The 25,708-nt window shown below is 43.9% G+C and overlaps 1 protein-coding gene across 4 annotated transcripts in view; it reads right to left on the minus strand.

Moving 5' to 3' along the window:
• PUS10 (pseudouridine synthase 10) overlaps window positions 1–25,708 on the minus strand; it is a 52,698-nt gene that overhangs the window by 15,503 nt on the left and 11,487 nt on the right. For all 4 annotated transcript variants that reach the window (XR_011360213.1, XM_069954141.1, XM_069954140.1 and 1 more), the window contains 4 exons: window positions 16,985–17,019; window positions 15,010–15,121; window positions 10,111–10,172; window positions 7,142–7,187 (listed from right to left, as the gene is read on the minus strand). Coding sequence is in view for 3 of the 4 variants with exons in the window: in XM_069954141.1 (XP_069810242.1) it covers window positions 7,142–7,187; window positions 10,111–10,172; window positions 15,010–15,121; window positions 16,985–17,019 (255 nt within the window). In the remaining variant the exon portion in view is untranslated. The remainder of the gene's footprint in view (window positions 1–7,141; window positions 7,188–10,110; window positions 10,173–15,009; window positions 15,122–16,984; window positions 17,020–25,708) is intronic.

A 25,708-nucleotide genomic window follows, 5' to 3' on the forward strand; every position in this document is an offset into this window, starting at 1 on the left:
CTGAGGAATTGTATTGTGCGGATTCTGGAAGAAAGCGGCCACGTTTTTCTAAGCCTTCAGAACACTTTTAGATAAAGCTCTTGAAACCCTTTATGGTAATGAACATAATCTCACTAAACTGATCATTGTAAATGCTATAACTATAAATCAGCATATAGACAGCGATGTCCATACACAAATACTGCTATGTGCTTCAACTAACCAGATAAAAGAGGAACCACCATCTGTAGACTAGAATAATGTTCTACTACAAGGAAAACAGAAGTAAAGTTTAATAAATGTCAACTTTTACCTTCACTGCCACCTGCTGCAGGAAACGGAACAGACGCTGTGGCTATAGTATCTCACAGTTCGTGTTCACACTGTGCAAAGAAGTGTAGAATATTTCACCTATGCCATACCCCGTACCATGCAGTGTTTGCTATACAGAGGGGGGGGGGTCTGAGAAGTTCCTAGATTTGCCCCCTTGCAGTTGGAATTGAACTTGGGGCTACAAGAACATGGCCACTTTCTTCCAGAGACAGCACCACTCTTGTCTCCAGCTTGGGCGGGGGTTTGCTGCTCAGTTCCATTGAAGTGAATGGAGCTTAATTGTAAACCGCTGCATGCAATAAGAGAAGTCTCGGCACTACCGGCTGTGGCTTCCAGGCAACTATAATGGTGTGGCTTGCCGAAGGAGACTATACTATTGCAATGCCTTGGTGGTGCTCAACTCTAATTCACAGTCTTTTGCAAACTTGTCATATAGAAGAAATAGTGGCACTCACCAGGATAGATTGCAAATAAAACAAACTTTTATTCCAAATCTGGCAACTGGGATGTGGATCAACGGGCAACGATCATTTTGCGTGCTCACGTGATGCACGCTTCCTCTGAATAGTAATTTGTGTATGTTCTCCCCCCCTTTGTTATCGGCACAGGAGAGCGGCCTTTCATGTGTGAGACCTGAGGGAAAAGTTTTGCCTCCAAGGAAAATCTGAAGCATCATAATCGTATACATACCAGGGCCGAGAGGAAGCGTGCATCACGTGAGCATGCGAAACGATCGTCGCCCGTTGATCCACATCCCAGTTGCCAGATCTGGAATAAAATTTTGTTTTTTTTGCAATCTATTCTGGTGAGTGCCACTATTTCTTCTAGTTAATTGCAAACCGCAGTTAATTGCAAACCGCACCTGAACTGGAGACAAGAGTGGTGCTATCTCTGGAAGAAAGTGGCCATGTTTTTGTAGCGCTGGATAACCCCTTTAAAGGGGTTATCCGGCGCTACAAAAACATGGCCACTTTTTCCCCTCTCTTGTCTCCAGATTGGGTGGGGTTTGGAACTCAGTTCCATTGAAGTAAATGGAGCTTAATTGCAAACCACACCTGAACTGAAGACAAGAGAGGGGGAAAAGTGGCCATGTTTTTGTAGCGCTGGATAACCCCTTTAATATCTTGTTATGCAACTGTTCAACTACCAGACGTTTTATGATTACTATAGCTATTCTTCATTTCGGGTAGAACTTGAGGTGGCAGAGGCACAAGCAATTTTCACGTCTGCAGAGTTACGGGTCGCCATGATGTTTTTGTTTCTCCAGGAAAAAAGTCAGCAAAGGACAATTACATTAGGGGAGAAGTGTTCTTTCCTACAGCACTCTCAAAACCTGGATTTCTCGTTTTAGGACTTGGCATATGACCGTTTAAGATGAACCCCACAGTGGGTGCCCCACAACATCAGCAGACCTGGCACAACCAATGCTGTCCATAGGCCGATTCTTGAGGACCAGTAAATGTCCACCAAATAGATAGCCCAGATACGGGACATCTCCCTGGAGTGGCTTGGTTTCTTTATTACCAATATACTATACATGCACAAGCTTTCTGCAACGTGGTTGCCAAAATGTTGCCGAAGTGAACAATGCACCTTTGCATACCTCCAAAGATGTGGCTGCCACATTGGGTTTCTAACTGGTCCACCATACCCCCTATTGACCTGACCTGGCCCCTTCTATTTCCTAACTTGAAGAAACACCTGAGGGGTCGTCGTTTTGATAACATTACTGAAAGAGTTTGTATGTTCTCTCCGTGTTTGCGTGGTTTCCTTCCACACCCAAAAACATACAGATAGGTGAAGCGCTGCGGAATCTGTGTGCGCTATACAAATAAAAACATTATTATTATTATTATTATTATGATGATGTCAAAAATGCTGCCGAGAGCTGGGATGACCACCTATCACATGATTTCTTTTTGAATGTACTAAAAAAGCTGCAACAACAATGTAAAAAGTACTTCAGTCTGAGGGGGGAATATGGTGAATAAATGTGTACTTCATCGATTCATTCTGTGCAAAACCAGGAACTTTTCCACATCCCTTGTAACCTACTGAAAATACGACTGGGAAGGGTGGCAGCTGTCGGCTAGGACAGACTGCAGACATAAAATGCTGTACTTTAGTGCCCTGAGGAAATCCTTAATGGGGTGGAAATATGTCGGGAATATATATATTTACTTATTATTTTTTTTTTGCATGTGTTTTTGTGTAAAGAGGCAAAAGAACCTTATAGGGCAAGGTAGGGCCAGAGTGGGTGCTCTTCTTGGAGGGTCAGCATTAGAGAAGATTCTAGGGAGATCTCTCTAGCCATCATACTCTCTCTCTCTCTCTCTCTCTCTCTCTCTCTCTCTTTACCTTGAAGAGCACAGATTCAAAAGTTACTCAACTGGAAAAGAGAGATCTGGAGAAAAGACTGTGAATGTTTTCATCTTAACAGACAAGAGAAACTCCAACCACAAATACAATTTTTTTTTACATTATTCCACACTTTTTGGCTACACTGGAGCCTTGGTAACACTATTCATTAATGTCTGTTTTATGTCTTCTTTAAATCGACTAAAATCCAGTCTGCTAATAAAACATGCTTTAGTTACTCCTAAACCTTGTCAGGGATCTACCGGCGCAGAGGACTGGGCGAGCCCCTAGGTGTGGTGCTGTTATTATTCTACTTATTCATCTCCACCCAAACCTATAAATGATATTGTCTGATAGCGTCTGATTCATCAAGGATTATATTGTGACAAATAACCAAGAAAAACCTAATATTCACACCCTCAGGAACTATACATGAACATCATCTATTGAACCATGTTGACTTTTGGACAAAATAAGTTTCCGCAGCTTTTTTAAGGTTTTCTTACACATTTTTAGAGAAATATAATTTTATCTGTCTCACCATCGGACATTTTTCTTCTGGTAACTCTGTGGTTCTCAGGTTATTTGGACAGTGCACGCCACGCTGTATATCTCACTATCTCATTGCTGATTCACAGCCATTCTTTTCTACCTTATAGATGTAAATTGTAACTCATATATAGTAAGTGTACAAGCCGCCATCTCATATATAGTACGTGTACAAGCCGCCATCTCATATATAGTACGTGTACAAGCCGCCATCTCAGTATAGGACGTGTACAAGACGCCATCTCAGTATAGGACGTGTACAAGACACTATCTCAGTATAGTACGTGTGCAAGCCGATATCACAGTATAGTGTGTGTACAAGACGCCATCTCAGTATAGTACATGTGGCAGAGGCTATCCCAGTATAGTACATGTGGCAGAGGCTATCCCAGTATAGTACATGTGCAAGACACCATCTCAGCATTATATGCGTACAAGACGCTATCTTGGTATAGTACGTGTATAAGACACCATCTCAGTATAATACAAGTACAAGACGCTATCTTGGTATAGTACGTGTATAAGACACCATCTCAGTATAATACAAGTACAAGACGCTATCTTGGTATAGTACGTGTATAAGACACCATCTCAGTATAATACAAGTACAAGACGCTATCTTGGTATAGTACATGTGCAAGAAGCCATCACGTTATAGAATGTGTACAAGCAGCTATCTCAGTATCTCGGTGTTTGTGGACTGTCAATAAAACAATACAACAAAAATTAACATTATTGTTCGCTGTATGTTTAAGCAACATGTTATATATGGACTGAATAAAATTGGTTTTAAAGAAGTGCCACAAGTGCTGGATTATGCCCTTTGCATTGAAAAGTCAAAAAATGTGCCAGGTTTATCAAAGTGGCTATCCGATTTGGTTAAATATATGTTCAATTATCCCCCCTCCTGCAAACCAACAATCTGTTCCTTACTTATGTTATCAGTCTCCTTCACGAGTTCTAAGTCTGCCGCCTAAGGCTCAAGACACAGAAAACTGTGCGTGAGCTGTTCTCTCCATCCCACTCTGAACCCCCTTATCCCCCTCCCTTCTGTCATGCTCATGTAAACAGCCTCACTGGCTGGCTGTCTCTGCACTATGTGATGCCAGTCAGCCCCCTCTGAAGTCAAGTTGGCTGGCGACCTCACTGTGATTAACCCTCACAGCATCACAGTGCAGAGACAGACAGACAGACAGGGATGCTGTTTACATAAGCGTCCTCAAAGAGAGGAGAGAAGAGGGAGTTCCAAGCAGGATGGACAGAACAGCTCAGACATAGTTTTCTGTGGCAGCAGATTCAGAACACGGGAAGTAGACTGATAAAATAACAAGTATGGAACTAGTCTCCAGGAGGGGGGATTATTGAATATGTATTTTACCTAATAAGATTATCCCTTTAAGCGGTTTTATAAATTGGTCTGATTTACCCCTAGTAACGAACCACAAATTAGGTTTCGATTCTCATATTGTGCTGGTATAAAAAACTGTTGAGCTCTAATTGGTTTCTATGGGCAATTCACATAGATTGATAAATCTGGCCCAAGATTTGATCAGTCGAGGTCTGGTGTTCAGATCCCCACTGATTGCTAGGTAGAACCAGGAGAAGAGCATAGCTGAGCACTTCTCTCCCCAGCTCACTGCTCTCTCTGCCTTGTTCCATTGTAAGTCTAGGGAGCCTGTGTTATGCCACAAGGAAAGGAGAGCAGCAGGCTGGTGAGGGAAGCAGCCTCTCCCTCTACATAACAGACCTGCTCATGAGCTAAGTGGATACCAGCCTGTAGGCATCACTTACTAATAGCCTAAAGTTAGAAGTGACAACAACAAGGAGGTTAGAGCATTAGCTAAACCTAACTATCACCTAGATCCAAATCATACGCAGACGGTTCAGGTCCTCCAGGCATTGTTTTATTATTTCTTCCTTTAGCCCAGACAACCCCTTTAACTCTTATGTACCTGTTGCTTATGTAATATTTATACCTATTTTTATAACGGCTTATATGAGTGACTATGAAGAACATTCAATGATCGGGTCTAATTCTACTACTATGTACCTGGTCCAGGCTATTAAACAAGAAATAGGAATCAAAACTCTAGACAGAATAATGCAGACAGACAAGGTGCTTCTTGTATTGTACAACACACACACACACACACACCTAGAAACAGGCAGTAAATAAACACAACCATTTTCCAACCCAACTTCCTCCTCCTATTACTTCCTCTTTAGTCACATTGTTTTAATAGCATATAAAAGCACATTACATCCATTTTTATTCATAATTCTGTAGGTGTTATAGGAGATAAAGCAGAGCCAAAGAGGAAAGAAAAAAAATTATGTAGATGGATAGGGAAATGGTTTTCATATTTATATGGTGGTAAAGAGGCAGAGACATCCCAACAGGTTATATACTATTTCCATGCCGCCTGTCTGTATGTGCCTACACGATGACCTGTCCTCCAAATGGACAACACATGTAACCATGGCAGGCAATCTATATTATGACACCACAGTTAGGGGAGGCCATGGCTCGGGGATGGTACGTGTAATATTCCACTCTTAGGGCCGTCTTACACGGCCGATATTGAGGAGGAAACGAGCGCTGACCTGTCTTATTACATGGGAAGCAGACCGTCGCTGTTATTGTTTTAATAGAATATGTTGAATGACAACGATCAGCTGATCAATTGCCTTTTACCATAACCTATGACACCAAATGATAAGCGGCCAATAATCGTTTGGTGTAATGGTGCCCTTAAGGTCCATACAACTTCAATAAATAACGGTCGAAAGATCGCAGAGATGTCCGTTATATCTCCTGTCCACCTAATGCAGAGGAAAGTTCGGCACAGCCAAGCTTTCCTGTGTTTTCTATAGGGAGGGGTAAGCTGCAGCTTCTCTTTCTGAACAAAGGGGTCAGCCATGATTATCCATCAAGGCCGACCCCTATAACCACCAACATCATTTATCGGTGGTTGTTTGGGAGAACACTATACGCTAGGATGATGGCCAAATCCATCACAAGCGGAAAGTTCGGCCGGTTAAAGTCTAAAGTGCATGCGGACCTTTACCATGCAGTAGCCTCTGGTCCATCCCATTACTCACTGTCCTTTTCCGCTCTGTCTACTTGGTGTGGATCATCTTCAGTAGTCAGAGTAGTACAGCTTGCAGGACCACAACCCAGACTCTCTCAGGCTCTCCTTCTCCTGCACATAGCACACACAAAGCCCCACCCCCACTTCCTGTGTTGTGTCCTGATCTAGCCATTACTAGACAGAATCTCCCAACAACAAGCAGTGGACAGCAGGTGGCAGGAAAGGGAGACACCTAGTGGCCAAGATATTAGAGCCGTCCTTCAGGGGTAAGAAGTCGTTTTTGGTAAATGAAGTGATTTACAACCTCATTAATAATCACATAGGTAATAGGAAGAAGGTTTTTTGAATGACTGAAGAGCTTTTCTTGAAGGTGTTAGGTCTCTGAGATGTTCTCCATCACCTTAGGCTGGGTTCACACTGCGTTTTTGAAATCCGTTTTTTGCAAAAAACGAATGAAAAACGGATGAAAAAAAAACGGATGCATTTGTGTGCATCCGGTTGGATCCGTTTTTCCATTAACTTCCATTGTAAAAAAAAACAGCTCAAAATGGATCAGTTTTTTTTAACGGACACTAAAATAGTGTCAGCTATGTTTTTGTGTCCGTCAAAAAAAAACGGACCTGTTTTGATCCGTTTTTTTTTTTTACAATGGAAGTCAATGGAAAAAACGGATCAAAACGGATGCACACAAACTGCATTGCAAAAACGCAGTGTGAACCCAGCCTAAGTTTGCTGTGGAAACCGGCTGATTGTCAATCTCTGTAATCGATGATAAATTTCTATCAAACAATATACATGATCTGTCCTCCTGGGAACGGACAGGCACTTACTTGTTTATTTTTGGCAGGTTTAAAACAGTCCTTACACACCGTGGCTCTATAAAAAGAGATAAACAGTCAATTAGACCTACTAGAAGAACGAGACAACCGAGTCGAAGCACAGTACTTAAATGAATTTAGAAAACACCTTCCACGCTATTTCAATTCCTTATTTCAAATTCGATTCATAAAACTGAGAATTGTGCAGTCTCATTCTTCATGGGAGAGGAGAAACTGAGTGGAGGTAATGCGATACCATGTGCACCATCCCTGCTGCATTGGTGGCTTGTCTTAGTAATGGGACACACATTAAAGGGGTTGGTCAGCAAAAAACTTTTTTTTTTTTTTTTTTTCAAATAAACTGGTGTCAGAAAGTTATATAGATTTGTAATTTACTTCTATTAAAAAATCTCAAGTCTTCCCATACTTACTAGCTGCTGTATGTCTTGCAGGAAATGTTTTATTTTCAGTCTGACACAGTGCTCTCTGCTGACATCTCTGGCCGAGACAGGAACTGTCCAGAGCAGGAGAGGTTTTTCTATGGGGATTCATAGAAAACTGAGACAGAATTCCTGTCTCGGCCAGAGATGTCAGCAGAGAGCACTATGTCAGACTGAAAATAAAACAACATTTCCTGCATGACATACAGCAGCTGATAAGTATGGGAAGACTTGAGATTTTTTAATAGAAGTAAATTACAAATCTATATAACTTTCTGATATCAATTGATCTGAAAGAAAAATATTTTTGCTGAATAACCCCTTTAAGGCTGGGTTCACACAGTGTTATTCCTGTACATCCCAGGTATACCTCAGCATCCCACCAACATAGGAAGCTTACCAATACCACAGCATGCAACAGCGGCTCCATTCACTTTAATGGCCCAAATACTGTCATCCACGTTCTGACCACTTCCCACACATACACATTATTCTGCTTACCCCATGGCTCCAGCCATTCATGCTATCAGGTACAGCTAAATAAACATGTAAGCGTGGGTGGCCCAAACATTTAGACCACTAACATAAATGGACCTACCGCTGTGTACCACAGTATGTGTCCCTTTGTTGACAAGATACCAATGTATTCTTGGGATATACAGCAAGCCTAAAGGTCAGTATGGACCTGAACAAGGGGTAGACCACTATTAGTACTCTGATATCTGTTTGGGTATCCTAGATCTTTTTTTTAGGTATGTGCATGTTGTACTGAATCTATGCATACTATACTAGGCATCCCGATCAGCGAGACCCATGACCGATCAAAATTTTTTGATTTTTTTTTTTTTTTTTAATGACAGTGCCCATTTAAGTGTTCCCTATAGTAGAATGGGATTCCAGTGAAGAGAAATTGAAGGAAATGTAACTCTGGGCAGGGGAGGAGGTCAATATGTTGTGAGAAGGTGAGAAATATAGTTAAAGGGGGGTCCTTTGCAGCTTCTCCCTTCACTGCAGTAAATAGTATGGCAGCTGAGCATGTGCGCTGCTGATACATCCATTCAGGGTATCCATTCAATATTTCTTTACCCCTACAATCAGCAGTCTGACTTGTTAACTGCACAAAGCAGCAGCTTAGAACTGGGAGAAGGAGACTGAATAGATAATAACAAGTATGGAAGGAATTGTTAGTCTCATGGGCAACAACATATCAAAAGATATGATTGAGTGGAATACCCCTTTAAGCTGCCATTACATTTACATCAAGGGACAGGGAATGTCTCTACACGGTCCGACATTATGCCATCAGGCTATACAGGGATACACCCTTCTTACAAGGGGAAATTATAACACCTGATAAGATGCAACAGAATTGTTATTTTTGTGGGTAATGTACATATCTACTATAAGGCTATGTTCACACTACGTAAATTTACGGCCGTAGTTCTCGCGGCAGAACTACAGCCGTAGATTTGCGGAGTGGAACATAGCATTATTTGCTTTGGGATCCCGGCTGGAGCATACACACATCGTATACGCTCCGGCCGGTTCCCATACGGCGACGAAAACAACTGACAGGTCCATTATTTGCGGACGGAATTCAATGAATTCCGCCCGCAGAAGGACCTGTCTGTTCACACAGTGAAGCGAGCGGCTCCGGCCGCTTGCTTCACTCTGTGCTATGGGAAGCTCTGATGCGGGCGCGCGCTGATGCGCATCAGCGCGCGCCCGCATCAGAGCTCCACGGAGGAAAGATCATCCGGCTGGTACTTAAGTACCGGCCGTGATGATCCGGGCTAAGACCGGCCGTTCCGTGACCCGACCGGAGTCACGGAACGGCCGGTCTCATACATAGTGTGAACATAGCCTAATAGAGTATTGTGAGTATATTGACAGTATGCAATATGTGACCGGAAATACAGCACATTTGGATTTTTGGCAACAGCCTCTACCATTATTGGGTATATTAAGACTTATAGTCATGCTACACTTCTAAACTCAAAGGGGGAGATTTATCAAACATGGTGTAAAGTGAAACTGGCTCAGTCGCCCCTAGCAACCAATCAGATTCCACCTTTCATTTTCCAAAGAGTCTGTGAGGAATGAAAAGTGGAATCTGATTGGTTGCTAGGGGCAACTGAGCCAGTTTCACTTAAATGTGGCCGCATGGTTACAACATGACAGTCACCAGAAATCCCAAGCGGCTGGATTTCTAAAGGGACCATAATCAATAGATGTTATTTCGTCCGTGTGATCTCATGTTACAATGAGAAATAGTACGGCTGAATCTTGCATCACTGATTTGCATAGATTATATTCTGTATTGATCGGGAATCCATTTCCTAGTGGAAGTAAACAAGAAGCACGTCGGTGAATCAGCTGGGGAATACTTATTATACTGTAAAATTATCAGATGAGTAATGTGTCGATGACCTGTACAGTGCTTTCCCTATGCTGACGCTATGACTAAGATACCTAGTAAATGAGGAATTTGGCTTTAACGCTGTAGAATAAGACTGAGATCACTGGGGCAGCGGCACTTACAGGAAGTGGCAGTCGTCCTCGGTATCTTGGTGACAGAACACCACCCCGACTTCAAACAGACTCTAAAAACAAAAACATGATTTTAGCGATAGAAGTGCGGTAAACAGCAGGGAAGGGAGAACGCTCTGCAGGGAGATCAAGCGTATAGGACGCAAGAGGAAACCGATCCTCAGCCAGATCACTGCAAAGAGAAACCTCAGGCGGCAAACATTAAAGAAGCCAGTCACACAGAAAATATCACATCTTAATGCTATCATCTCCAAAGGATACAAGAAGAAGAGATATGGGCTGCTTTATGCAAGGGTTTCATAGTATCACTCTCTCTTGACCATGGGTTTTACACAGTACTGCAGCTCCGTCATGTGACAGTAAATGAAAGGGAGCCTCTCATGCTGAAATACAGTCATATCATTAGACAGTCTGATATTATAGAGCAGGAGAAGCTGGGTAGAATAATATATAGCTTGTATAACTTGTAATTTATTGGACTAAATTCTTGCTTTTTCTGATCTTAGGAGTCCAGTGGGTGGTGTCAATCAGTGATTGGATGTAGATCATAGAGTAGGACCGCCCACTAGGCTCCTCAATTTAGGATGAGCAGGGATTTAGACCAACAAGGTAAAACGTTACAAGTAATTCTGAATGCTTTGCTAAGAAACTATATAGCAATCTGCTTGACTCTTCCTGCTCTGAAACATGCTGATCATGAATCAGTCTGTATTTTCACTGTCACAGTGCCACTTTAAGCTGCAAATGACCCTTGGGCAAAAGCCGTTCTGTGGCCACTTTATAGTAAAATTGCTTAGTGTACAGTATTAGAAAATGAACTCACAGTCCTGACAGCTGACAGCAGCTCCGTTTACCTCAGAGCTAAAATCAGACTCCCCTTCTTCAGGCTGGGCTGCCCTGCTCTGTGGTGATTCTGTCCATAAGGGGCCTATTTCACGGAGCGATTATCGCTTCGTGGAATAGAGAGAACTATCAGCCGATGATCATCTGTTCAAACCTAAAATCATCGCCACCCGCCACCAGCGCATCGCTACGTGGAATAGCAGGTGCAGCGGGCGACCGACGATTTCAAAACATCATACATTACCTGTCCAGGCGCAGGCCTTCTCCTTCTCCAGTGATTGGCTGAGCGTTCTGTCAGTTCAGACAGGCCGCTCCGAAGCTGCTGCGGCGCGGGACCGAGAGAAGGAGAAGACCTGCGTCTGGACAGGTAATGTATGAAACAAGGGCTGCAACGACATCGGTAACAATTGTGGGGCCGTGGAATAGGCCCAGTAAGCGAGCGCAGATCTAGCAGATCGGTGCTCGTTTACATCGTTGATCGGGCCCTGCTCGGCCCGTGAAATAGGACCCTAAGATGGCCGATATGGAGGAGCATGTGACCATGCCCCGCCTCCAGTGTCCATCACTGAGCCTGTATATGCCTATGAGGGACACTGGGGGATTTGCAACAATGGCCGTGATTAATACAAAAGTTAATGTTCCAAAGAAGTCAGAGGAATCCCGGCCTTAGTGTATACACATAGTATACACTACGGCCGGGATCCCTCGTGGCCGCACGAAAAACTGACATTTCGGACTGACACGTCCGGTGTCCTACATAGTGTGAACCCGGCCTTAGAGTGCATAGTGTGTAAGACAGGGGTGGGGAACCTTTTCCATGTCAAGGGCCGGTCGGGCATTAATAAAATCATTCGAGGGCCGCATACCGTGCGCGGCAGTTAGTAGCGGGGGTTTGCAGCACCCAGGACAAGGCATAGTATTGTTCCCCTAGTGCCCCTGCTATTGTAGTTAACCCCCAGTGATGCCCCCTGTAGTCTAGTTAACCCCCAAGTCATGTCCCTGGTAGCCTAGTTAACCCCCATCAGGCATGTCCCTGGTAGCCTAGTTATTCCCCCCCCATCAGTCATGTCTCTGGTAGCCTAGTTGTCCCCCCCATCAGTCATGTCCCTGGTAGCCTAGTTGTCCCCCCCCCCATCAGTCATGTCCCTGGTAGCCTAGTTATTCCCCCCCCATCAGTCATGTCCCTGGTAGCCTAGTTATTCCCCCCCCATCAGTCATGTCTCTGGTAGCCTAGTTGTCTCCCCCATCAGTCATGTCCCTGGTGGCCTAGTTATCCCCCCATCAGTCATGTCCCTGGTAGCCTAGTTGTCCCCCCCATCAGTCATGTCCCTGGTAGCCTAGTTGTCCCCCCCCCCATCAGTCATGTCTCTGGTAGCCTAGTTGTCCCCCCCATCAGTCATGTCCCTGGTAGCCTAGTTGCCCCCCCCATCAGTTATGTCCCTGGTAGCCTAGTTATTCCCCCCCCCCCATCAGTCATGTCTCTGGTAGCCTAGTTATTCCCCCCCCATCAGTCATGTCTCTGGTAGCCTAGTTATTCCCCCCCCCATCAGTCATGTCTCTGGTAGCCTAGTTATTCCCCCCCCCATCAGGCATGTCCCTGGTAGCCTAGTTATTCCCCCCCCCCATCAGGCATGTCCCTGGTAGCCTAGTTATTCCCCCCCCCATCAGGCATGTCCCTGGTAGCCTAGTTATTCCCCCCACCATCAGTTATGTCCCTGGTAGCCTAGTTATTCCCCCCCCCATCAGTTATGTCCCTGGTAGCCTAGTTATTCCCCCCCCCCATCAGTCATGTCTCTGGTAGCCTAGTTATTCCCCCCCCATCAGTCATGTCTCTGGTAGCCTAGTTATTCCCCCCCCCCCATCAGTCATGTCTCTGGTAGCCTAGTTATTCCCCCCCCATCAGACATGTCCCTGGTAGCCTAGTTGTCCCCCCCATCAGTCATGTCCCTGGTAGCCTAGTTGTCCCCCCCCATCAGTCATGTCCCTGGTAGCCTAGTTGTCCCCCCCCATCAGTCATGTCCCTGGTAGCCTAGTTGTCCCCCCCCATCAGTCATGTCCCTGGTAGCCTAGTTGTCCCCCCCCATCAGTCATGTCCCTGGTAGCCTAGTTGCCCCCCCCCCCATCAGTCATGTCCCTGGTAGCCTAGTTGTCCCCCCATCAGTCATGTCCCTGGTAGCCTAGTTGTCCCCCCATCAGTCATGTCCCTGGTAGCCTAGTTGTCCCCCCATCAGTCATGTCCCTGGTAGCCTAGTTGTCCCCCCCCATCAGTCATGTCCCTGGGATCCTAGTTAACCCCCAAATAAAAAAATAAACATCCCACTCACCTTACCTCCGCTCCCACGCAGTCCAGGTCCTCTTCTCTCCCAGGTCCTCTGTGCCGGTCTTCTCCTGCAGGCGGCGCGCGATGAAATGACGTCATCGCGCGCGGCCCGCAGGAGACTAAAGACACGCGCCGCTCTGCTGGGGAAGGAGCCGGCACAGACAGCATCCTCCGGTGTCCGCCAGCTGTCACAGACACCGGAGGATGCGGTGTATGCCGGCTTCTTCCCCAGCAGAGCGGCGAGCATCACAGGGGAGCTGCGGGCCGCAGGCCGCATCGGGAGGTCTCAGGGGCCGGATGCGGCCCGCGGGCCGGAGGTTCCCCACCCCTGGTGTAAGAGATACAGTTTAGCCAATATGTATTTGAGTGTAAGGACCCTGCACACAGCAGTCATGAACTCTTCTGTAAATATGATTTGACAGTAATGTTTACTAGGAGTTATAAGGAGGACCTGTCACAGGGACACAACTCACCAAATCCTGTATTAGCAGTGGGCGAGAGTTTTCGTCAGGGGATGAAACATAGATAGGGCACATTAATGATACCAGAACTAGACTGTGGTTACAAAAATACAAACTGTAAACTTTTTGGATTAAAAAGGTTTTTGCCATTAGCTAATGCACATCTGTATGCCTATAAAGGCACAGGGACATCATAGAGGGGGACTCCGCCCAATTATGAGCCAGTGTGAAGTGCCAATGCCAGGAGAAGCTTCCTAATGTCTGACCCATTGCCACCACCTCCAAATCACAGAAGGGGCTGCGTACTTGGTGTACTGCCTACAGGGGGCGATCTGGTAATTGGAGACACTACCTACAGGGGACAAATGCCTAATAAGAAAGACTAACACACTGTGGGGACCTTCCTTATGGGGAAAATTACCTATTGGGGGCCCCTGTTTATCTACTGGAGGGACCCAACTACTTAATGGAGGAGACCTACCCCTCCCTCCCAACCCACTTTAACTTTTCCTGACATGTTCTGTCATGTTATAATATGTATGCTCTTAATAAACTATGTTTTAAAAAAAGAAAAATGCTGCAAGTATAGCAGGTTCTGAAGAGACAAGCCATGGCTGTAAGATATAGTCTGAGCCGGATAAAGAAGAAAAGGGGTAGTGAACAACTCTGATACAAGCTGCACCCTGTGAGTCACTAGATAGAACTGCACTGTATTCTCTTATAAGGTCTTTATTGGTAATAACACCAGTCATGGCGAGGCAGTATTATTAAGGCATTATGTATTGGCAACATCTTTCCGTGAATAGGGTGTTTTCTTTAGTAGCAGATACATTTAGAATTGCCTAAATTAGCTTATGATGGTTTTCCTGCATAAATAGCAACCTCTTAACCTTGTGTATGCCTATGTATTTTTATTTGCAAATGTCATACTCCTCCTTGGCTAAAAATACTTTGAGGAATTTTTTTTTTACTCTTCTTGAAAAAATGTAGTGCAACCTCTGTTTGGAGGTCATGTAGTGCTCTTTTGGGAAAAAAAATACAAAGCAGATGTCCTCCAGAAGGAAGAGAGCTCGCTCTCTAAAGCTGACCATTGGAGGTAGCGCCCCTGCATATCAAAACCTCCCATACCGATCAAAACTTTTGACAGGTGCACTTTAAAGGAGATGTTGTGGATGTTAGTGAACCGGTCATCATCTGCACCATGATATATACAAATGATAATTTGGTTTTTATTCAATATAGACCTTTATAAGAAGATGATCATACCTTGCTCACTGCTTGTACCCCCAATTCCTCAGATATCATGGGATGAATTATCCATTTGTACGCCTCTTTTAGTTGGATGATATCTGCTTTTTCCAGGACACGATCTTGCTTTCTGTTTAGACATATAGACATTAGCTTCATTATTTAACACAACCTTCATTATATAACACTAAGGCCCCATGCACACAGAGCAGAGCAGCAGAATTCCGCACCAGAATTGTGCGCCATGGAATGCCGCCAGCCTCCGGGTTATAATGACACTCTATGGGAGGCTCGTGCGCTGCATCTTGTTCATTCTTTAGGGCTGAGAGAGGAGCCGCACGAGCCTCCCATAGAGTGTCATTATGACACGGAGGCTGGTGGCATTCCATGGCGGACAATTCCGGCGCGGAATTCCGCTGCTCTGCGTGCACGGGGCCTAAGGGGGAGATTTATCAAACATGGTGTAAAGTGAAACTGACTCAGTTGCCCCTAGCAACCAATCAGATTCCACTTTTCATTCCTCACAGATTTTTTTGAAAAATAAAAGGTGGAATCTGATTGGTTGCTAGGGGCAACTGAGTCAGTTTCACTTTACACCATGCTTGATAAATATTCCCCTAAGAATATATTTAGAATAGTTACCAAATGGCTGAAGCTACATTAGCAACACAAGTAACATAGTAGTCTAAAGGTCTTTATACAAGGCCCGATATACGCAGATGAGCTCAGACCGGCAAAATCAGTCACACTGCCAGGCCACACAGATCCCGGCATTGTTCCTGCAGCCATTTAAAAATATTACTGTCAGCCACACATCCTGTGTATACAGCAATTTATTTTCACGTGGCCCAAAAGATGTGATCGGCCAAGGATAAGGCATTTTTCTCCCGCTCAGCTGATCGTTGACACATACATGGGCCGATTATTGGCCGAAGGAGCGCTAGGAATGCTCCTTGCTGATAATCAGCCCATATAAATGGCCCCTAACTTGACTTATATCGACAGCAGGCCAGCCTGTTCTCCGGGCTCCAGAGCATCTTTATTTTAGTATTTTTATGCCTCCTGTAACGATATGAAATGATTGACAACTAGACATTACCATTCCATGAGTCATTGGGGCTTGTCCCTAGACGTGGCAACTCAGATCAAGCTAGTCCATCTAGGACTCCCTTACATCATCCTCCTATTTCTGGTAGGCCGAGCCTCAGTTTCTGGAAAACCTTATGTTTCTTTTTATAATGGAGGAAGTGAGAAGTTGCTTCTAAAAAAAAAGTCAGATGAACACACATGACCTCCCGGCATAGACAGGCAGCGTGAAGCGCTCCGTTATATCGAAATGGAAAGCTAGGAGGGAGGTCACGTTTGGTTTAAGCAGATTTAGGGCATATGGATTTACTTTAAAGTCTAAACATTAAATAGACTATCCCAAACTTAAAAGTTGTCCCTAGCCCTAGTGGAGGGGATCCGACCACTGGGGCCATTGATCATTTTTGGTATTTTGGTAGCAGTTTTGAGCAGTTATTTTTGGTATAACTGCTCTGACCCACTTCACTTCAATGGTGGTGACACAGTGGTGACACAGTGCCCTCGGCTGCCACCTCTGTTCTTAACAGAAACTGTCCAGAGCAGGAGAGGCTTTCTATGGGGATTTGCTGCGGCTCTGGACAGTCCCTGTCATGGACAGAGGTGGCAGCAGAGAGCACTGTGTCAGACAGGAAAGAAAACACTACTTCCTGCAGGGCAAACAGCAGCTGATGACCACTGGAAGACTGAAGATATTTAAACAAAAATAATTTACAAATTTGTATACCTTTCTGACACCAGCTGATTTAAAATCATTTTTTCTCTGGAGTACCCCTTTGTCGAATTGGCAAAAAGTGGAAAGTCCCTTTAATTTCAAGACATGAAGTCTACTCTGTGAATGTGTTTGGTAGTTTTTCAGTTTCAATTTGGAGGCATAAACATAAGAGCCGAGGCCCGGACTATTACTCACCTTATTTCCTGTTGTGCTTGCAGCCATGCAGAATGCTACAATCAGGCATTGACACACCCAAAAAAAAAAGAAAAGAAAAAACTTGATTACCATCTCTACTTTGTATGTTTACATGGTTTGCTTGGTTGAGCATTGGCTTCACACTAGGGAGTTTTGCAATTAACCATTTGCTTGTCAACTGAAACACTTTAATGACATACTCCACTTTTATTATATATCAGATAGATAGAGTCTTCAGTGCTGAGTGACTAAAGGCCCTATTCCATGAAACGATTATAAGCCGATAATCGTCCCGTGGAATAGGAGGCAACGATCGGCGGCTGATTGTTGAAGTCGTTTGTCTTTAAACATGTTGAAAGACAAACGACTTCTATAGCAATGATCTACTGCCGTCGCTCCGTGTAACAGGAGCGGCGGCAGCAGACCGCCACTATATCCTATGGGCTGCCCGGACGATCTGCCATCACCCGAGCAGCCCCCCTGCAGCTCCCCCAGGACTCACCTGCTCGCTTCTGCCGCGTGTAAATAGCGGGGAACTGTCAGCCTGTGTAATAGGGCCTTTAGCAAAGTATCAGCTTTACGGCCGTTCCGCGTCTCAGAAAAGATCATATAATCTTTAGCGCCGCTGAGTTCTGATGAGGGCGCATCCATGCGCATCAGAACTCCCCACTGCACACAATAGAGTGTGCAGCCGGAGCCGCATACTCCCATGTGTGAACTGACAGGGTTTTCTGTGGCCGCTATTCAGTGAATAGTGGCCACAGAAAACTGACATGTCAGTTGCTCGCGGCGCCACTAGGGATCCCAGCCGGAGTGTTTACCATGTCTATACACTCCAGCCGGGATTCCCTCAGCCTGCAGCACTACGTAAGTAACACAGAAATCACGGCCGTTGCAACAACAGCCTTTATTTCTGCGGAACTTACGTAGTGCGAACATGGCCTTATAGTTAATGTAATAGATTTAATATAGAAAAGTTTTCTCCACCATTCATATCTAAACCAAATTTTTTAAAAATTATGAATTGTACTTGAGTGGCATTACAAAAACATACCACCATGGGCCTTAGATATTACTTAAATTGGTATCTATTTACGTAAAATACATCAAATTTATGTTAAATCACCCTTCATCCCTGGAGACTAAAAATTCAATACATACATGTCATTACCTTTTCCGTCTCCTTCCCCCAGTTGCAAGTCTATTGCTTTTTGCTGAAGACACATCAAACTGTATGTGAGCTGCTCTCTCTGTCTCCCCCCCCCCCCCCCCCCCAGGGTAGGCCAGTTTCTGCCTCATTTCAACAAGAAATCCTGGACCAGGTTCCCATTTTTCTTCCCATCCCCCTATCACTGGAGCTTGCCCCAGGGTACCCACCACCCCCAGCATACAGTACCTATTATATCCATCCAACATGGTTTCAGATATGAACGCATACCTCTCTTCCTTACTTATATTCTTGGTTCATAATCCACCAGAGTGTCTCCCCCCCCCTGGGTTTCTACATTGTGCACATGCCTAATGGTCTAATAGGAATGACCTAAGATGCTCTATCCACCTGCCATTTCACAGTTCAGCACTTTTTCTGTCATATTCCCGTAAATTTACTGTATGATTATGAGTATGCATATTACTGACCTGTCTTTCGCAAGTGCATGACATAGCTGTCACATCCCACTGAGCCACATGGTTCTTTCATATAGAAACTGCATCTTCACATGACACCAGAGATGTACATAGAAACCCATACACACATAGTTTTATTCACTGATAAAAATCTGGCTGACTGCAGCCACCACCAGGGGGAGCTCACACCATATACTGTAGATTTATACATCTGTTGTAAGCTGTATATTAGTCACCAGTATATGTCTAGATATGAAAAAAAAGTTATGCCAAAGTATATCACTGCATACCCACTTCAAGCCCATTCACTTTAATGGAATGAACATAGTAATTATGCTCAGTCCATTATTCAATCACAAATTATAAACAGAAACGTGTATATACAGTATCTATTCTATTCAGCAGTGTACTTGCCCTAATAGTCAATTGGGAAATATGGGAGCAATGTTATCATGGTTGGAAAATCATGTATACACAAGGTAAGGTAAAAAAAACTTTTTTAGGCCATGTACACACAATGTATAAACAACGGCCATTATTTGGCACTCAAAACAAATTAAATTAAAATTGCATTAAAGTCTGTGGATAACATCGAAATAACTGACATGATCACTATTTCGATGGCCGTAGCAAACGACGGCCGTTGTTCAATACATCGAGTGAAACAGCACTGTTGTTTTCATTGACTTCAATGCAATTCATTGCAATATGAAAAGAATGGCAAATTGAAAATGGAGGTTCTTTTCATAAAAAGTACATTGTGTGAACATAGCCTAGTATTTTATTTGAGAGGTTATTATCAACTGTACTGATATCTGGAGGACACAGTTTAATTTTATTCAGAGAGACTGTGATCCCGGCAAAGGAGGAAATAAGGGCAAAAAATACACAGGGAAGCAAGCGGATATGTAGATGACATTGAGAAACAGATGATGTAACTTTTATTATATAACAGATTTGTAACAATAAAAATGGGAATTCCAGCTTGACATAGGTGCCCAATGTCACTAATGGAGCGTTATGTAACTTTGCAGACTACATGTAGGTACTGACATATTATAAACAACCTATTCTACCTCATCCCAGAGATGTTCTATAGCATTATGCTCTGGACCCAGCTGCATTACGAGGTTTAGCCACTGCCAAATGTACAGAGTTGTCCCTGGTAATGAGGAGGCCACAGCACACAGATGATTGGTAAGGGCCCTAAAAAAGCAAACCCGTTGTTGTAACATGGTCTTAAAGGGGTACTCCAGGCAACAGTGAAAAATACAGGGGCAACAGGAGTTAGAGGGAATATCATAAAAAGTCATACTTACCTGTCCCACCCATTTCCTGAAGCTCCCAGTCCTGTGATGTCATGCAGAAATGCCTGCTAAGCCAATCAGTGACTGGGGTGGGACACAGCTGCAGTGACTGATTGGCTAAGCACGTAGTTCTTGTGAGGCTGTGACAAAGAAAGAACTCAGGAGATTCAGGAGTCCGGACAGTGAAAGAGCTGCTGACTCTAAGCTGCAGGGCATGGGGACAGGTAAAGATGGCATGATTATCATGTTCCCCCTACCCTCTGCTCCCCCTGGATTTTTCACTTCCACCCGGAGGACCTCTTTAAAAAGGTTTCATTACACACATAGGTACTTCCTTTTCAGGCCAATTACAGCACAGCAATGAAACCTTACTGCTATGCCATAACATAGTGCTGGCAAAAGTGTACTGGACAGAACATGCTCACACTGAACTGATTTTCAGTAAAGAAGTAAAGACAGCCTGTGAAGAAAAAGGGGATTACTGATGCACTGGGTTTGCAAGGTACTGTGCGAGCAGAAAGGAAACAGAATGTAAAGAGAGGATCTACAATTAGATGCAATGAACTGCTGATGACATAAAAGGGAAGCCTAGATTTACCTTTCAGGGACACTGAGGATCCTTTAGAGAAGACAGATATAAGTTCATGGATTGCAGGTATACAGCCTTCCTCCCTCTCTTCTGGATACAATATTAGTTAAGCCCTGTATCAAACTAGAGATGGACTGAACCGAACAATAGATAGTGGTAAGCAGATTGCACAGAAACACCAAGAGTTTTGAGCTGTTTTTCTGGGGTAAGGAGCCAATTTTGGTAAGTGAAGCAATTTAAAAATATGTTACAGATGGAAGGGGGATGTCTGAAGTGACATTTATTATTCAGATTACCATTTCGTGTGATGTTTGTCTTCTTCAGAGAAAATCAAAAGAAGGTCATGTTTTATATGCGCTTTTGGTATCATTTGTTAAAGTGTACCTGTCGTTTAAATTATTTTTGCAGAAATGAATAGTACAAGCGATTTTAGGAAACTTTGTGATTGGGTTTATTAGCCGAAAAACGCATTTTAATCTTGAAAAAGCAGTTGGAAGCTTTCCCCTCTGTCTTCATGGTTCTCTTATGGAGAGGGGAGGGGTGGAAGCAGATGAGGCACTAGGACAACAAAGAGTTAATTTACAACTACATCACTGGGCTATCTCCTCTGAAGTCAGCAATGACCTCTCTGACCTCTGAATACCGCTTTCACACAGCTCCAGCTGTGTAATACTTTGTTCTCTACTGGCGACTAATCTCCCTCCTCCCCCTCCCCTCTCCATAGAACAGGCAGGGTCCGACAGTTGTAAAAGATATCCTGAAAATGAGCAGTAAATGAGAGAGGAGGGAGGGGGGGACCTGGGGAAAGTCTTTTTGAGTGCAGATAATGGCATATTTGCCTAATAAACCCAATTACAAAGTTTCTTAAAATCACCTGTACTATTGATTTCTGCAAAAAAAAAAAAATATACAGTGACACTTAAAAAAACAAAAGTGAAATGACTATGAGCTAAGCTGCATTAACCCAGCCCAACCACTATACAGTGAGTGGTGCTGCCCGCTACTGCTTCCATTCACAGTGTATTGTGGGCAGATTGGTGAGGGGTGCAAGGTGTCACCCCCCCCCCCCATCAAACACATATTGATTCTTTTCCCCTGGATGGGCAACCAACATGTTCTGGAAAGTCCCTTTAACAAACTAAATTCTCACGAAACGTCTTCTCCATTTTTATTGGTGCATTATAATAAATGCTGTGTGTGTGTGGGTGTGGGGGGGGGGGGGGCTAAATTTCTTCCTTTCAAGTGAGAACAAAGTAAATAAAATAAATCATTGCAGAGAAAAGACATTGACTATGTTGCTGTAGGGTGAATGTGATGGGGTATTAGGCTCAGTCTTCATAATTCAATCCTGCATTGTTTGGACAGAAGCAGAAGGTAAGATAAGAAGGGGACTTTTGCTCCTCTCTGCTCAGTCCCACACACAGCTAGCACATGAAGGATGACGTATTACATGTTACAGGAGGAGTGCTCTCATGCTTTTTCTTTACTCTACGCTGTAGGTACGAGGGAGGATACTTTAGGGACGCATAAGGGGAATCCCTTCGAGTGTGAGTCACACGGCATAGTGAGTCTCACGCAAGAAAAAGAGCAGACATGTGTGATTCAGAAAAAGGAGAAAAAGATTAGGATCTGTGCAGCGAACACACACTTAAATCAGCTAGATGTCATGTGTAAGGTCATATGTGAGAGTGCACACCATCTTAAAGGGGTACTCCGACAAAGTAATTTTCTTTCAAATCAACTGGTTTCAGAAAGTTATATAGATTTGTAGTTTACTTCTATTTAAAAATCTCAAGTCTTACAATACTTATCAGCTGCTGTATGTACTTCAGGAAGTGGTGTATGCTTTCCAGTCACTGTGCTCTCTGCTGCCACCTCTGTCCGAGACAGGAACTGTCCAGAAGAGGAGAGGAGTTTTCATTCTCTCCCTATCAGATATCTCATTCTGTCTTTCATCAGCTTTACTTCCCCTCCACAACTTCTCTCGGTCATGGTTTGGGGTTCCTCTTTTTCATTCTCAGTTTCTTTTTTTTATCAGCTTCCCAACAAAGTAATAAACAAGAACTAGATCATTTCAGCAATATTGGACACCACTGTCCGACTAAAGCTCTTCCATGTTCAGTATTGGTCACCCCTTTTGGTGCCAGACAGACAGACTCACTGTGGGGTTGGTATTGGGCACCATACTTATGCTGAGTATCAGCTACAGAATATGTAGGAGCTATATATTATATATATTTATTTATTTTTATATATTCTTTCAATTTTAATTAGTTACTGTCAACAACAGGCTAAAAGAAGCTGACCCCTTACCTACATTATTCTTCCTTCCCATATCATATGGAGCTTGTTTTTTGCAAGACAAGTTGTACGTTTTAATGGCATCATTTTAAAGGTTCTTCTAATACAATGACTTCCATTGAGAAATTAAAAAATTATTTTTTGGGGGGCGTTTTAAATGTATCCCTTTGCTATATGGTAAAACTAAAATTGAAGGAATTGAGATGAAATGTGTTTTCGTTTCAAATCAACTGGTGTCACAAAGTTATATGGATTTGTAATTTACTTCTATTTAAAAATCTCAAGTCTTCCCATACTTATCGGCTGCTGTATGTCCAGCAGGAAGTGATGTATTCTTTCCAGTCTGACACAGTGCTCTCTGCTGCCACCTCTGTCCCATGTCCAGAGCAGAACCAAATCCCAATAGAAAACCTCTCCTGCTCTGGACAGTTCCTGACACGGACAAAGATGGCAGCACTGTATCAGACTGGAAAGAATACACCACTTCCTGCAGGACATACAGAAGCTGATAAGAACAAGAAGATTTGAGATTTTTAAATAGAAGTACAGTAAATTACAAATCTATATAACTTCCTGACACCAGAAGATTTGAAAGAAAATTTAGAAAACTTTTTTAATGCAAAGCTCAGAGCTCAAGCTGAGTAGCTGGGAAGAGGGCGGAGGCAGCGTGACTACATGCCGTGTTGGCTCCGCCCCAATGTATACATACCTGGAGTCAGGACCAACAATTTAAGATTTTTTTTTTTTTTAATTGTCGCCCACCACATCCTGCTAGAAGCTATAAGGTATAAGGGCCAGCTCACACTCCATCAGAGAAGATTGGTTCACTTTAAAAAGACATGGTGATATGGCCATATGGCTGGTCACTCTTCAACTTCTCACATACTGACCACTTCCTGAGATTTTGTCAGCACATTCAATGATAAAGTCACATATGTCACATCAGTCACTTCTGTGAAGCCATACAAGGCCTGACAACCAATATGGCTGGAAAACATATGACATTACTGCTTACAAAACAATGGACCTGTTCACTGGTATCTGATAACTAATCTCTTCCATGCCTTGCTAAGGGCTCAGCCACACTACCGTTTTTCTTTGTTACTAATAAATCCGTCCATATTAATTAAACGGATGAGCATAAACTGACGAGCAGACTGATTCAAACTGATTGCAAAATGTTCATCTTTTTTTAATGGTCCGTTTGTATTTTGGCTTAAAAAAACTGACTTTTGTACATCAGTTTGTATTCGTTTGCATCAGTCAGCATCCGTTTTTCTATCCGTTTATTTTTCTTCTTTGGTTTCTTGCTGCTTCTGCGCATGCTCAGTGCAAAAACGGATGAAAAAAAACGGATGTGAACGGAAATAGCTTCCGCTTTAGATCCGTCCTCATTGACTACAATGTAAAAAAAAAACGTAAGTGCACTTTCCGTTCGTGATCCGTTTTTTTAAGCGGAAAGAAAAATACTGCAAACACCATTTTTCCTTCCGTTCAAAAAAAACGGATCTTGAACGGATTGCATGAAAACGGAGCACAATTAGGGCAAACAGAGCCCACTAAAATATCATGGAAATCTATGGGGATTTGAACGGATCCGACAGTTTCCGTTTTGCTTACTCCAAAACGGAAAAGGTAGACGGAATGGTGCCGGATGATTAAACGCTGATGTGAACGTAGCCCAATTCATATTCCCATAACATTCTTTAGCAAAATCTTTTCTCTCCTAAAGTTTCACTGTCACTTTAAGGGTGCGTTTACACATAACGGATCCGCACTGGATTTCTCGTTGCAAATTCGCAGCAACATCCGCTGCGGATCCCTGCCCTGTACACTTATGGGCAGAAAAACTGTCAGCGGAATGCACATTCCGCTGTGAGTATGTCAGCAGCCCGCCCCATTAACCCCCACCGCCGGAGCGTATACTTCACCTGGTCCCCGCTCCGGCTTGCTTGGGGGCTCCCGGCACGTCCCGCTCGGCCAATCAGTGCGCTGCAGCAGCTTGGCCAATCAGTGCGCTACCCCGTCGCAGCGCACTGATTGGCTGAGCAGGACGTGCAGACGCCGGGAGCCCCCAAGCAAGCCGGAGCGGGGACCAGGTGAAGTATATGCTATATGCAAGTTTGTCTGCCCATAAGTGTACAGGGCAGGGATCCGCTGCGGATCCGTTACGTGTGAACGCACCCTAAAAAACTTTTGACTTGTCAAAGAAACATGTCAAAAGTTTTGATCAGTTGAGGTCTGGTTGTTCAGATTCCCACTGATCTGTAGCTATCGGCGGGGGTCCACACATCCACCCCGAACAGCCCCTGGCCAGGTGGTTATGATAACCCCTTTAACCCTACCTGAACCTGTATAGCATCGTGCACAGAGTAGAAATAATAATTAAAATTTCGCAAAGATTTTATTGAACATATTAAAGTGACACAGCAAAAGTTTTTATGGCTAGAATGGGTGGGGAGAAGTGCTCAGCTGACAGCTTCTTTCTCTAATCCTCCCCTCAGTGCTCCATAGACTTAGAATCCATCTCCTGCAGTGAGGGTAGAAAGCAATCGGCCACGCGCTTCTCCCGACTCCTTCCAGTGACCCGTGAGGGACTAGGAATCCAGACCCTAATGGATCAAAACTTTACACAGTTCACAGTTGGCAAACCTGCTGCTATATAGGAGAGCTACATCATCAATGTAGATCTCTATTACCACTTTACCACTACATATCAAAGGAGAAGTCATCTAAAATCAGGTCAGGGGAACACCAGGGAAATAGGATGCCTCTGCAGCTTTCCTGGAAGCTTTTATGTGACCTAGGCTTTTTATGGCAGAAAGTGACTGCTGCGTCATCAGGTTTCCATCTAATGTCTGTCATTTTACAGGATCCTAATAGGGCCAAAAAATGCATGCA

This window comes from Dendropsophus ebraccatus, chromosome 15 (assembly GCF_027789765.1).
Source record: "Dendropsophus ebraccatus isolate aDenEbr1 chromosome 15, aDenEbr1.pat, whole genome shotgun sequence".
In the NCBI taxonomy this organism is placed as follows: Eukaryota; Metazoa; Chordata; class Amphibia; order Anura; family Hylidae; genus Dendropsophus; species Dendropsophus ebraccatus.